Source organism: Triturus cristatus, chromosome 7, assembly GCF_964204655.1.
Source record: "Triturus cristatus chromosome 7, aTriCri1.1, whole genome shotgun sequence".
Lineage (NCBI taxonomy): Eukaryota > Metazoa > Chordata > Amphibia > Caudata > Salamandridae > Triturus > Triturus cristatus.
The window spans coordinates 1258407738-1258422619 of NC_140590.1; the positions used below are offsets into that span (position 1 = coordinate 1258407738).

Below are 14882 nucleotides of genomic sequence, written 5' to 3' on the forward strand. Positions count from 1 at the left end.
AGATGCTCAGAATTATTTTGACCTGGGGTATGCCAAAGCCACCAAAATGAAGTTCTTGAAGCACCAAATTGGTCTGCTACCCTGCATACAGCATTTCCCACACTGGTTTAAGGAAAAAGTGGGTTCTACCTGCCACCTATGCGGCTCATCCCCAGAAGACCTGCGGCACCTGCTATGTACATGTAAAGACATGTTGGCAAAATGTAAACAACTATTAAAACACCACTTCAATCAGCGAGGGATACGCACTCGGAGACAAGCAGTGCTGGCCTGTTTTGCTGAATTGCCTTCTAATGAAGTTCCTGCGTCTGGTGGGAAAAAAAAATGCCAGTACAAAAGACATGAACCTGACCTAAGACAGTCCCTGTTGAACAACTTCATTTTAATTACGCAGATCGGGCTTTTGGAAGAGGGCAGCTCCACTTATCACATCAGTCCTGATGAAAGCCACCTTCAACAAATAAATTATGCTGGGCCGAAATATGAGATTAGCACTTTATTAAAGACTTAAGCACTTTTTGCACTAAGAAGCACTTCGTTTAAGCCTGGCACCAGGCGCAATGGGAAGTAGCGGACTGGAACTGAGAACTTTTATCCCTCAAAAGATGCGCTAAACAAAAACAGATTAGCTACGATGAACTGCTTCTCAGTCGCAATAGTTTTAATATTATGAACGAGTAAATGTCTTTTATTTAATATTATATGCATAAATGAATTAACTTGTTGTTTTATCGCATTGCAACTTTTTTTATTAACTAGACAAATAAACAAAACCTGATGCATATATGTAATGCGTGTACTTTTTATTTAACAGAGGGGGAGATGTAGTGTCTTGTAGCCTTATGGTCCCTGGCGGTCCATTGTTATGAGAATAATGTAATTATTTGGATGTGTCTGTGTGTGGTTAATGAAGTTCATGACGTAGTGCAGGCCGTTAATGGTTGCAATCGGAGGAATAAAGATGTGCACTGCAGAGCTCTGTGTGTGGCGAGGTCATTTGCATGCTACTGGGCTGGGAAGGATGCTGCACAGCTCTGCAGACAAATGCTCTTAAAAAAAGAAATTCAGGGAAACCCGTAACAGTGATAAGGGCGGCATAAGCAATCACAGAAAAAGGGGGCCTAGATGGAGAAATGGGAGAGAAAAAAAGAGGTAAAGAGAGAGAGACAAACACATAGCGAGATGACAGGAAAAATTGAGAAATTGGGGCCATATGAAAAGGAGGAAGAAGCTATTAGAAGAAGGGGCAAAAAGATGAAAGGATGGGTGCAAGGGTGAAAGGAATGACGAACGGAATGGTAAAAGAACATCTGCATGAGTAGGCAAAAGAAAGAGCGGAAGGCTTGATGAAAGGTGGGTTGGGTAGATGGAAACCCTGATCAATGGTGAAAGGATGAATGGGTGCATTGACAAAAGGAGTGTAAAGTGATGGATGGATTAATAGAATGCATGGGGGATCAAAGGATGGACGAATGGTAGGATGTATGAGGGGAAGGCTGGATTAAGACTAATGTTGGGACGGTGGATGATATAATGGTAAAGGAAGGATGTATGGATGAAAGCATTAAAAGATACACGGATGAATGGGTGAAAAGCTTAAAGGGTGTGTGAACGGACTTCTAGGCTGGATAGGGTTTAATCGCATCGCTCACTCGACATTCGAAGTATAGCTCGAGGTGGGGAATTTAATGTTCTCGCTACTTCCTTATCTGGAGACCTCAGCCACTGTATTTTCTTCTGTTCTGTAACGTTTTGTTCAGATCGGGAGGCCTCATTTGCAGTATGTTTGTTCAATGACCTGAGGCCTCTTCTGCAAGGGTCACATGTGGAATATGGTGTCCAAGCTTCAGAAGCCAGACTCACACATCTCTTCAAAACGGAAGGTGGTGCACGGTTTGCAACCGAAATGTTTCGACGAGGGATGAAATGCCTTGCATCGGTATAAGCAGAAGCGGGGCTGCTCCAAGAATAGAGACACTATTATACCGTGGTCTCCTCCTAGACTCGAGTGGAATCGGATAGAAATTGACTCTTCCGACCAATAGATGGCGCTGAGCACGCGACGCCCCGGCTGTAAAACTCTCTTTTATGTCGTTTTCCTTTTTTTTCTTCTTAATTCTAACTTTTTCGCCTCACTTCCTGCTGATGTTGTGTTTTCTGTTTGTTAAAGGTTCTTTGGAAAAGTGTGGGTCTATAAAAGATATCACGAGGGTTCGAAACCCCCCACCGCCGTGAATTCAAAATGAAGTACTCGCGTTGTTTATTATATCTATAGCAGTTATGCCACCATCGGCCCTTTTCAAGGTGCGGTTTTGATACAAAGGGTGCAAAAGGCAGGGGTCGAGCCCGAATGTCGGGGCGCACAGCAAGGGCCGAGACCCGAAGCCGGGCCAAAGATGACATCAAGAAAGTGATGGCGGTGATCGAGAAGGTTAGGCGATGGTAAGTGCACGGAGCGGACTGACCCCCCACAGGACCTACAGAGGGCGAGGATTGGATGCACGCGCAGAGCTGTTCCGGGCTCCCATTACTAGGTGCATTGATAGAGCGTTGTGTGCAGGCTCCGCTTAGCTAACAGTAGAGGAGTGATGTGAACAGGCAGAGTTGTAGGCGCGTCCCAGCGCTGTCGATCTTGGCTGGATTGAAGTATTTCAGCAGCGCTCTGTGTCTGGTTGCCAGTACTGGAAGAGCAGGAAGTGCTGCAGTGTTTGGTTGCTGTGGATTGGTAGACCTGAGCGAGGGGCCCAGTAACAGAACAGCTGGTGGTGCTTCATGATGTGATTGCAGTGCACTGGCTGCGCTGCACGAGGTTTCATGCACTAGAGAGTGCGGCTGCTGCATGTGGTCTGGTGTAGCTTGGCATGCAGTGGTTGTGTGTTTGATTTCCAGTACTTGAACAGCAGCAGATAATGCAGGTTAGATGCGCATCTTCGAGTTGTGTGTCGTTTCCAGTAACAATGCTTCATGACAAGACCGGGGTGCACTGGCAGAGCTGCGCGTGGTTCTCAGTACCGTTGCACGTGACCTGCAGGTCGGAGTTGACGTTCTTTGGCTGTGTGCGGACCTCAGTAGTGGAATGGACGGAGTGTCGCATGGCCGGACAGCGTTGCGCCTGCTTTGCGTCTGACCTGCCTCTTGTTCTCTCTGCAGGGAGAAGCGCTGGGTGACAGTGGGCGACACCTCCCTGCGCATCTACAAATGGGTCCCAATTATCGATCCCCGGGAAGAGGTGAGTGAGCGGTTTCCTCCGTACATTTCTGTCTTTGGCTGGTCGGCCATTCCCTGTTGAGAATACTCACATTTTCAAAGTACTTATCTTATTAAAGCGGTGCTCTCGCGAAATGGGACCGACTCAGTCCAAAGCCCTACGAGCCTCTCTAGAAATCTCTTTTCACTGTGGAGCTGCAGCCATCTGCACTAATCCTTTCCCTGGGACTTAGAAACCCCAAGTGACCTGCTTGGTGCTGGTGATTCAATTAAGCAAGCTTGGATGGTTAATGCACTCCCTGCAGAGGTCTACATTTTAAATGTAGTTCTGGGTCCCAGACATTTAGGGAGGTGGCTTGGGGGCAAAACAGTGAATCAGCGTCGGATATCCCCTAGGGACTCCAAAGGCAAGGGGATGCCACAGCTAGTAAACTAGGACAACATACTGCGCGTGAATAGTGTTACTTCCTCCATTGTATATATGGCTCCATCCTGACGCGAGCAGGTGTTTGCGCTGGAAATGAGATTAAAACTCGGGTGCAAATTGGGCACCTTGGGCTTTTGCCCGTTTGACTTTGATCAGGAAAAACACGGGGGCAATCCTAAGGCAAATAGTGCCTAAAATGAGCTTCTGTACCTTGGTACAGGGGGTAACACATTCATTTTGGCGTTATCCATCGTTTCAAGTTCTCGACTCTGAATCAGGTGCAAATCTGCTCCTGTTAAGCACCACACCCCATGCAATCAGTATTTATCGGATGAACATTTGCACTCCAGAGTGAGCCCATTTTGTAATCTGAGTTAAATACGGTCATTTAAAAATGGATGTTAATGTCACAGAACACATTTGTACAATATTGTATTTGTTTTTTCTGTAACACACTCATGCGGCAATAATTCGCACTACACATTGTCACACTTTTTGATCTGCAGCAAATAATTATATTCATATGGTGTCTGATGTCAATTTGAGTTCCAAATATAGAAGATATTTTCGAGCATGCATTGCTTCTTAAGCAATCTCTGCTTTTTTAATGGCATGGCTGATATGTATGTTTTTTCAAAATGTGTAAATGATTAATGTTTATGAATGCATGTATTAATATTTAAATGTTGGTTTGTGTCTTGCCAAAAGCCATTCAGACAAGTAGAAACGTGCATATGTAGTTTTAAATGTGAATACACCAATTATAAATATAGTCTTAAGATTCATGTATCCTATATAGCAAAACATGTATCTCCTATCAGTCTGTAAACACAGAGACCCAGTCCCTTAAAAGTGAAGAATATGGTTGGAAGTGGGGCATCTCTTTCTGTGACATGGTTTCCCAGAATTTCACTTCACATATCCTCAATTCATGCTGCCTATGGTAAATAGTCCCTCCTCTGTTTTGTTAGTGTGTATGCCCATGGGAAAGTCCAAGAGGGAATGCATCATAAGAAGATGAATGGGCTAGTAAGAGCGATAAGTGATGGGCAGGCCAAGAGGCTGTGGTAAGGCATGAGAGGTCAAGCATCACACAGTCTGGGCCTGGTTCTAAGTTTATTGGATTGAAGATGTTTTTTATCACACCTGATAAATATGGCACCCCCGGGATCGGAATGTATTGGGCGCGTTAGATAGCATCTATTCTGAGTTAAATAGGGTATAGCATACAGACTGAGGTGCTTACTACAAAAGAACCCACATGTCTCAGTAAATACCATACCGCTTTTCTCTGTTAGATTTTCTGCGATTTTGACCTGCTGTGATTTTGTGAAGGGTGACTTATTTAACACACCCCATAATTACCGGGGCACGAAATACTACCAACTCAAAATTCAGGCCCCCAGTGAACAGAGCTTTACACAAGGGTTAGAAAATTCTGACAAACTCTGAATCAGAGCCTAAGTGGTTGTATGGAAATCAGCGGTCCTTAAGGTAGATCACTGAAATGGGGAGAAGCAGGATCATTACAGCAATCCAGACATTCTTATACAGGCTTCTAGTGCAGACGCCTCAGCTCTTGAATATTCCCCAGTCGTTAGGATGCCTTCATGCAAGTAATGAAACAGAAGCGTACCAGCAAGTGATGCCAATCAACCACATTTAGCAATAAGCTTCACGTAAACTATGCATGCAGTATTTCTCAAATATCAGCCTTAAATCAAATTCTGAAATGTAATAACTTTGTCTGAGACATCAGCTTGTCAGTTTCTGAAAATACAGACTTCTCATTGTGAAATAAAAAGGTGGCTTTGTTGATAAATTAGCTAAATCTACTTCCTGCAACACGCCATTTGGGCCAAAATGCAAACAGCTTGTCAATTTCACTAAGTGCTCACATGTACTCCTGTCACACAGGGGCATATCTACCCCATTTATCATGTTATGTCATGCGGTTTTATAAAGCACTCAACTAGCAAAGGGGCGTCCCGGCGATGATGGCAGAAAACTGCACAGCCTCTAACAGAAAAAAGGCCTACAACGGTGGGAAGAGAAACGTTTTGATTGCTTTACGAAATGACAAATAATTATTAAGGCTGCGAATGGAAATAGGGAGCGCGTTCCAGAGTTTTGGCGCGAGGGCACGGAAGGAACGCCCTCCCCGGCACTGACCATCCTCACCCGAGGGATAGCCGCCAAATGCTGCCCCATTGACAGAAGTTGGCGGGCCAGAATACCTGGGGATGAAGAGTTCAAGATTTTAAATGAAATACAGAGAGACTTGAACTCTACATGTTTGGCCACAGGCAGCCAGTGAAGCCAACAAATAGCATTAGATGCAGAGCATGTCGATGGTAGGCCAAGGAGAGTTCTGGCGGCCGCATCCAGGACCCTTTGCAGTCTGACAATTTCAGACTTGTTAGACCCCAGATAAAGTGAGCTGGCATAGTCTAGTCTCGACAGAATCGAAGCCTGAACAATAACCTGCCTAATGGGGGGGGTCAAAAAACCCCAGCAACGGTTTGAACCCCCGTAGTGTACCAAAACAGGTGCCCATCACCTTCTTGGTTTGGGTCTGAAAGCTTAGGGCGGAGTCGACCCAGACACCCAGATTTTTTAACACCTGTTTGGGGGCAGGTGCATGTCCCAGAGTGGCAGGCCACCAGTGCTCGCTCCATAGCCCAGAGTCTTTCCCTACCAGCAGTACCTAGGACTTGCTGGCGTTGAGCTGGAGACAGTTGGCAGTCATCCACTCCGTGACGGCCTCAAGATCACTCCGAAACTTGCAAGCGTCCCGAGTTGATTCGTCAGAGAGTGTGACTACCAACTGTGTATCATCCGCGTAGGATACTGCAGTGAGCCCTCTGCTCTGAGCCACCATAGCTAGCGGTTGAACATACAAGTTGAAGAGGGTAGGGCTCAAGGCTGAGCCCTGCGGCACCCCCTGTTTGGTAGTCTAGAAACTAAAGGGGGGGGCTGCTATCTGGAAGGTCCTCTCTGAAAGAAAAGAGGCAAACCAGTCCAGGGCTGAGTCCACGATGCCCGCCTCCTCCAACCTCCTCAGCAGGATCTGGTGGGACATAGTGTTGAGCGCGGCACTAAGATCTAATAAGATCAGTGCCGAGGTAAGACCCTCGTCTAGGGCCCGTCTCAGATGTTTGGTCACAGCTAGCAGAGCAGATTCCGTGCTGTGGCCAGGACGGAAACCATTCTGAGAGGGTTTCAGTATGTTATTTTCCTCCAAATAGCCCGTCAAGATGGAATTGATGTAGAACTCCGAGATCTTGGAGACCCATTATAATTATTTTCCAGTACTGCACTAGGGACAACCTGAATTATGTCCTAAATCATCACAGCAACTTCAACATGAGCAGCATTGTAACAGAGCTCATATTATGTAATGGAGTCACAAGAATGTCAAAAACTCCTATAATATATCCAAGGTTGGCCATTGTTTTGCCAGAGATATCGAGAACCGTGATGTTTGTCAAGAATGCTCACTTTTTTTTGCATTTCTCTGTGGATTTGTAATGTATATGCTTTTTATTTTTACTTCTTTATATTTCTATTTCTAACTTTCTTATACTCATCTTTTTTTCTTCTTCAATTCTTTCTCCGCCTAATATTGATCCATTCTTGAATATCATATTGGTTCATTTTAGACCATAAATTGCGATTATTACATTCTTTATTTTTCTTTCCCTTCCCTTCTTTTCTTACTTAAGGTTAAACGATATTTCCCCTTTTTTGTATATTGCTCATACTCTACTCCAGAGCAATAATATGGGTTTATCTTCCTGATTTAATTATCATAAAAGGGTACCATTATGTGATATTTATGATACTGTTGGCCTCAATTCCACGTTGCCTTAAACCCATCCTCCCAGTTCAAAGTTAGAAGTGTAAGTTTTTAAAAAGCTATTCTTCGTTGTCTGAACGTTTGTTGGACACATACCTGATCATTGTTCATAATCTTGTAGCTTTTTTTTTTTTTTTTTAGATCAATGGTCATCAATTTACCTAATAATGTTCTATTTTATAACCTAGACTTACTGTCTCATAAATATATTTTGTATTTTGCTACATTGCCATATTTCTTTTTTATGTACTTATTGCCTAATATTACTGCTTTTTCTTATTTTATTTTTTTCAACTATGCAATCAACTTGCCTGAAGTTGTTACATTTTTTTTCTTTAAATGTGCATTGATTAACACACTTCATCAAAGGTAAAAAAAAATCTCACTTAAATTGGTCATAGTAAACCGGACATCGCTTTGTTACCAGAAACACACCTTACTCCCCAAGAATGTGAAAAACCTAAACGAGATTGGGTTGGTCATGTTCTACATGCTACTATTACTTGTAAGAGGAATGTTAATGATTCCATTCCACAACGAAAATGTGGTGGTGCCATTCCCTTTAATAAACACTTGCCATATCAATTTTTACAAACTTGAGAAGATCTAGAGGGTCCCTATGTCTTCGCTAAACTTTCAAATTTGTGAAACATTTATAATCGTAGGCTCAATATACGCTCCAACGGATTCCAAACTAACTTTTCTCTCCCAATTTAGTAGATTATTGACATCATTCGGCTCCTCTCAAGTATTACTGGGGGGGGACTGGAACATTACCGTAGACCTATTTCAGATCGGGCACAACAGACCTATATCATAACAAAGACAGACATTTTCTCTTAAATGTTATTAAGGATCAGTCATTACAAGAACCCTGGAGACTATTACATCCGAATGAGAGGGACTATACATTCACTTCCTACCCACATTAAATACAGTTTAAATAGATTACTTATTGACCTCTACATCTGCTCTCCCATTAATAAAACAGGCTAATATAATTCCCTGCAGTATATCAGATCATGACCTTATTGAAATCTGCTTGGATCTTGGACTCTTCCGTTCCCCAGAACCTCATTTGAGATCTAATCACTCCTCATATAAGACCCCCTAAGAAAAACTTAAATTGTGTACTTATGTGGAGCAATATCTAAAAGATAATGAACATTCCGTTGTTAATGCTCACACACTATGGGGCACCGTAAAAGCAGTACTGAGAGGTCTAATAATGAAATATGCTGCATTTAAAAAGAAACCAGCAAATATTACCAGGATTAACCTTGAAAAAGAAATCGCAACTCTTACAACCACTCGCTCTCAAACATGTTCATCAGTCACATTACAGAAATTACTATCAGTGAAATTTACTCTTGATAATAAATATGCTTCTCAAGCAGGAAAATGTATTTTTCGTAATCGTCAGACACTGTGAAAGAGGGGAAAAAGCTGGGAGACTTTTAGCTTATCAATTACAACAACAAGAATCGTCCATAGTGGTCCCTGCTATTAGAAATTCTAAAGGCAAACTAGTTATACACCTATCAGAAATGTTATCTAATTTCCAAATTATTTTGAATCATTAGATACTTCTGTAAATTGTTTGGATCAATCAGTAGAGGAGGATTTCTTTTCTAAAGTCAACCTCCCTAAATTAACCCAGGAACTTTGAAGGTGAAATTACAGCTGAGGAAATATTAAAAGCCGTTGGTAGTTTAGCTACTGGTAAAGCCCCTGGGAGGGCGGGGGAGGGGGTTCCCAATTGAATTTTATTTATAAGATTACTAAGAATATCACTGTCCCAATCTTAAAATCTGTTATTAACGAAGAACTGCAAAAGGACACTTACCATCTGAATTTCAAAGGGCCCGTATTATGGTTATGCCAAAACCTGGTAAAGACTTATTCGAATGTTCTAGGTATAGACTCATTTCTTTAATAAACACAGATGTTAAAATCCAAGCTAAGTCCTAGCCAACCGACTTAACTTGGTTATTACCTCATTAATATACCCATCTCTGGTTCGGTTTGTCCCAGGTCGTTCATCTACCAACCATGTTTGAGCTATCTCACATCTCTTATGGCAGTCAAGGAATAACCAAGACGATGAAGTCCCCTTTTCATTAGAAACAGCGAAGGGTTTTGATATAGTAGAATGGATATACTTGTTTCGCACATTGGAGGGAATGGGTTTTTGGTAAATATTTAATTACCCTCACTAGTGGCATGTATCACTCACCTACAGCGGCTATTACCTGTGGTGGATTCACATCACCATACTGTAACATCCCTTGTGGTACTAGACAAGGTTGTCTGCTATCACCATTACTGTTTTCTTAGCTTTGGAACTGTTAGATATTGCTATAAGATCCAACACTGATATTAAGGTAATTGACACACCCGCTGGGGAAATTAAAGCATTTTATTATGCAGATGATATTCCTGACTCTTTCTCACCCTAAATCGTCTTCAACCTCTTTAATCTCTCCGCTAAATATGTTTTCTCATTTTTCGGCTCTAAATTAATTGTACTATATGTGAAGCCCTACCAATGACCCCCAACTACTTCTATAGCCTCCATCAATGATCTACCTTTTACTTGGCTACATTTGAGGTAAAAATACTTAGGGATTTATCTCAATAGTGGTTTGAAAGATATGATCCCAGACAGTTTGAATCCAATAGTTGAACAGATCAACAGAGATTCTCAACGTTGGTCGCTTCTGAACTCATCATTATGGGGAAGAGTACAGATTATAAAGATGAATACAATTCCTAAATGTAGCTATATCTTTGGAATGATTCCACATTCTAGAATCATTCTTTGAATCGATGACATGCACTATACCCCGGTTTGTCTGGGGTGGTGATAAATCCCGCTTAAGTGGTTTGAAACTACACTCCTCTCCAGCTAAAGGTGGATTACGACTTTCTCATTTAGAGAATTATTGGATTGCACAACAGCTAGTGTTGCAGCGTGGAACATCAAATTCCCCTTTCGTCGCAGACCAAATACCTCAATAGCAAATTCACTCAAATACATTCATTGGTGGGGCCCATAACACCAACACTCACTCTTCGTTGATCTGCTTCCCTAGAGGAATAAGCTTCCAAACGCTGACATGAAAGGAATATCTTTACCTAACCCTAAATGCGTTGACTCCAACCCTGAGATATTCCCCTCATTAGGAGATGAATCATTTAGTTGTTATATATGGTTTTAGTGATCAAATTCATTTATCCTTACACTACTCTTTATCCTAGCTTTCTTCTTCAAATAATCGACACAACATATTTGTCAATTAATCAAATATCATTTATCTAAGAAAATTGCAAATCATCATTAGAACCGCAGAACATCATATTTACCTACTCTGGCTAATAGTCGTCCTCTAAGTCAGTCAAGTCGTGGAAAAACCTTTAAATTTCATCAAAATCAGGCCGCAATTCAGTCTCTCAAAAATTCAGGATAACAGCTGTCCAGCAGTGTCACCGTCCTCTCCGTCATCATAACGTCAGGAAATCGAGTTCGTCAAAGAAGAAGAGTTTTTTTTAGTTCATTTCCCTACCTACTTTTATAATTAAATTAATGTCAAAATGTATCAAGATCGGGGTGTTGGAAAGTTCTGATTGGTAGACTTGGGGTCATCCGTTCAAGTTCTCACATAGTACGCAAAATGAAGCCATCACACTTGATGGATCCGGTTTTAAGACAGTCCTTTGTATTATCGTTGGCGAAGCTCCCGGAGCGTCCTTGACTAGGCCATTGTTGCTGGCGGTGACGCATGCGCACTTCACCCAGAACCTCGTGTTGTCAGGAGCAGTCACGTTCAGCGTCTCGTTCAGCCATTTTGTATTAGGCCGAAATGGTCAACTTAAGCAAAACAAACACAAACGTAATTAAGACATGGAAATGGCTAATAAAATGTTAAACCCTCACTAATACCCTTATGTGTAAGTAATTATCTAGCAGAATAGCAACATCCAAAGCGTTTATACTCACTAAATGATGCGCAACTTACAATTACATCACAAAAGCAACATATATCATGCAATATTCTAATTTTCTACTATTAGTATGCATACATGTTAGTTTACAATTCGTTTAGCCATTCAAAGTGCAATTCCCACGTGTAATTCTGTTGTTAATATAATTGATAAGTCTTTCACTGCAAACAAATTAATAAGATTACTATTAGTTGATTATTCAGATTAATATAAACATGCAGAATGGGGGGGGTATACAAAATATTGTACTACCCGCTCCAGCACTAGCACATTCTATCTATATGTTGCCCAGCTATAGCAACACTCCAATTTGGATTAAACTTGAACAAACCCTACTCCATTCTAACATAGGCTTAGCCATATAGTATGCTAAAAACCCACGCTTTACAAATTCTACTAGCCCTATCATTTACTCTTCACAGTTAGCTTGGCTGAAAGCACACACAATTATGAAATCTCATATTCATCTACACTCTCAAGCACTACTCTGGAATAATGCTATTACATATAAAGGCGCCAAACTTCATTGGTCCACCTGGATTAATCATAAAATTTATCACTTTACAGATGGGTTCACACATCAGCATGCTCTAAAATATTCACAAGCCTACAACAAGAATTTAATCTTCCTTCATCACAATTCAATAGATAATCTCAACTTTCATTTGCCCGTGCTTTAAGCATGACAAAAACTCCTGACATCACTTCCCAATCCCCAGTTGCTCATTATATTGACACATGGAAAAACTTCAAGGGTATTGTCTCATCTTTATGCGATCCTGATTAGATATTTTTTTTCTTCAGTCACCTACAATTTATGAATGGGGTGGTCATCACGTTTACACACACAGTTCTCATGACAAACATTGGAATAGTTTATTGTAAAACTATAACAGAAGACTCAGATTCCCATCTAAAATATAGCTACTTTAAGCTTCTTCATCGTTGGCACTGGTCCCCCGGTTACATTTTATTCAGCTACTCTCGGTTCTGACTTCCTTTTCTGGAGATGTAAAACACCAGACAGCGACATAGTTCACATACTGTGGGACTGTCCAAACATCTGCGCGTTGTGACATCAGATTTAAGTTTATTTAAAAGACCACTTTTCCATTACCCTCCCCTTACAAAACGTCTATCACTTCTACACTATACATCAGAATTATCCTCTATACCCGCTCGTATGTTTAAATGGCTCTCTACAGCCCTTGGTTTAGCTAAGGTTAACATATTAAGTTTTTGGAAAACCAATGTTATTCCGATGATTCACTCTTGGCTTGAAGATTTGTTTGAAGTAGCTACATTTGAAAAAAAAGATTTTTACACTAGATGATAACTTGACCTTATTTGGAGACCCTTTTTATGTTCTTGGTTGATTACTTTTTAAATGTGCTTTTATTATTGATGAGTGTATGAATATTTTCAGTTTCAAGCTTACTGTCAAATAACTCAGTTTTTTTTCCTTTTTCATTTTATTATCACTTATATTACATATATTTGCACTTATTGGGGACAATCGATTATGTATGTGTGAAACTGGTACTATAATACCAGGCTTTTTCTTTACTATTCTTTTATTCCTTGTTCAATTGTTATTCTGTATATAATTAATTGTAATACTGTTATTTTGCATTTATGTACAGCTCCCGATTATTGACATCATTTGTTTTATTTGTGGGTAAAAAATGAAAGAGTAATGGGAAAAAAGAAGAATGCTCACTTTTCCACAGCTAGGCTGCCATTATTCTAGAGAGAGCAAACATGTACACTGGACTGATGATACAGAAGCAATGAAGGAGGTAGGAAGTCCTGGAGAGGTCTTTTTGCATTATCTGCATCCCCCAGTGGCTTAAATAGCCCACAGGGGTCAGTACAATGTCCACCGCAGAGCAGAGTTTATTTACGCCAAACTCAGATTTACCCTTCTAACGCACCAATGCACTACGTCCATGCTCCCCCACCAAAGGAAAAAAAGTAGATAACCTTTTCTTTTTTCTCTTAAATGTGATCACAATTACTACTTTGGTCCTATGAATCAGACAGGGTATAAAGTTGTTTTTTCCTACCCATCTGCTCTTATTTCAACAGCTACTATTTATACTGACGTGAAGCTACCTACCTTGTTAGCTGCAGACAGCCGTGCAGCCTATAATATTTTCACCAAAATACTCAAACTGTCTGCGCAGAAGCTTAGAATTCTTCCACTGATAGTAAGAAGAAGCTTAATGGCTGACATAACCTAGAAGAAGACGCAACCCTGACGTAGCATAGTGGCACAAGCAAAGGATGGCAGACACATCACCACCAGGTAGCCTGCCTGGCAGACCTCATCAGTGGCCTGCTGCCATTTTATGAAGTGACTCCTGAGGCCAAGTTGAAAAACCCATCTGACAAACTCGTGGAGGAGACAATAAGTGTTAAGCTTTATACATTCGCTTCATTAAACAAAGTTAATAGTATTTCTTTTTTTTGCCACAATGAAACTCACAAGCCAATTGAATTCAACCTTTGGGAGAACTGGCCCTTGTTTTAGTAAAATCAACACACCAAAGTTTAACAGATCTAGGAAGCATTATCCTTCCTATGATCCATTTTTTATTCCGTTGAATGGAGACCGCAATAATAAAATTGGTTTAGAGGGAAACTTTAGTTAATTTTACATTACAGACCAGTCTACATACTGTTTAAACCTCCTTTTGATTCATACTCTGAAGAGGTTAGTGGTCGGTACTCTTCAGACGTTGAGGCATATAAAAAGATCTCTGGTTAAGTGCCCCCACATGGGGCCCGTTGAGCACTGCAGCGACAAGCACATCCTGATGATGAAGCGTGTCTTTATTAGTGGGTGAGGAATTATGTTCCTCAAAGGAAATGCCGCTGATGACCTGATGGATTCAGGCTCATAGTGTGGGCTTGTGGAACCTTCCATACTGATGGAACAGCAATCTTTTGGTAAAGATCATTTATTTTGGAAGGTTAAGTGTCTGGACCTAAATCCCTCTCTGCCCCTTCTTGATTTCCGAGACATTAGCAGTGGTCTGCTGCCAGTTCATGAAATAACTCCTAAGGCCAAGCTGGAAACTCATTTGACAAAGTCTTGGAGGAGACGACAAGTTTAAAGCTTCGTGCATTTACTTCAGCAAACAAAGTTAACAGTCTGATTTTTAGGTTGCAGCCTACCAGACAGGTTTGCTAAAAACATCTTGGGGACATTCAGAAAGGTGACCTTGGAATGCATTCTGCCCGTTGCTTGCCATTGGCTTTTTGGTTTGTAACTCACATTTTCTTGCTTTCCATTTGCTGGCTTTGTTTGTTTGTTTTAGGCTGTCCAAATCGAGTTCATGCCTTCCCTTGCCCAACCCTCATTTACAGTATCCTTCTGAG

General features: G+C 41.2%; 1 protein-coding gene across 2 annotated transcripts in view; it reads left to right on the top strand.

Moving 5' to 3' along the window:
* The first annotated feature begins 2084 nt into the window (after positions 1-2084).
* Positions 2085-14882, top strand: part of BCL7C (BAF chromatin remodeling complex subunit BCL7C) — a 40318-nt gene continuing 27520 nt past the window's right edge. The window contains exons 1-2 of one of the 2 annotated variants that reach the window (XR_014966775.1): positions 2085-2442; positions 3151-3229. Coding sequence is in view for 1 of the 2 variants with exons in the window: in XM_085618751.1 (XP_085474877.1) it covers positions 2351-2442; positions 3151-3229 (171 nt within the window). In the remaining variant the exon portion in view is untranslated. The remainder of the gene's footprint in view (positions 2443-3150; positions 3230-14882) is intronic. The other variant, XM_085618751.1, reaches the window with a different exon arrangement.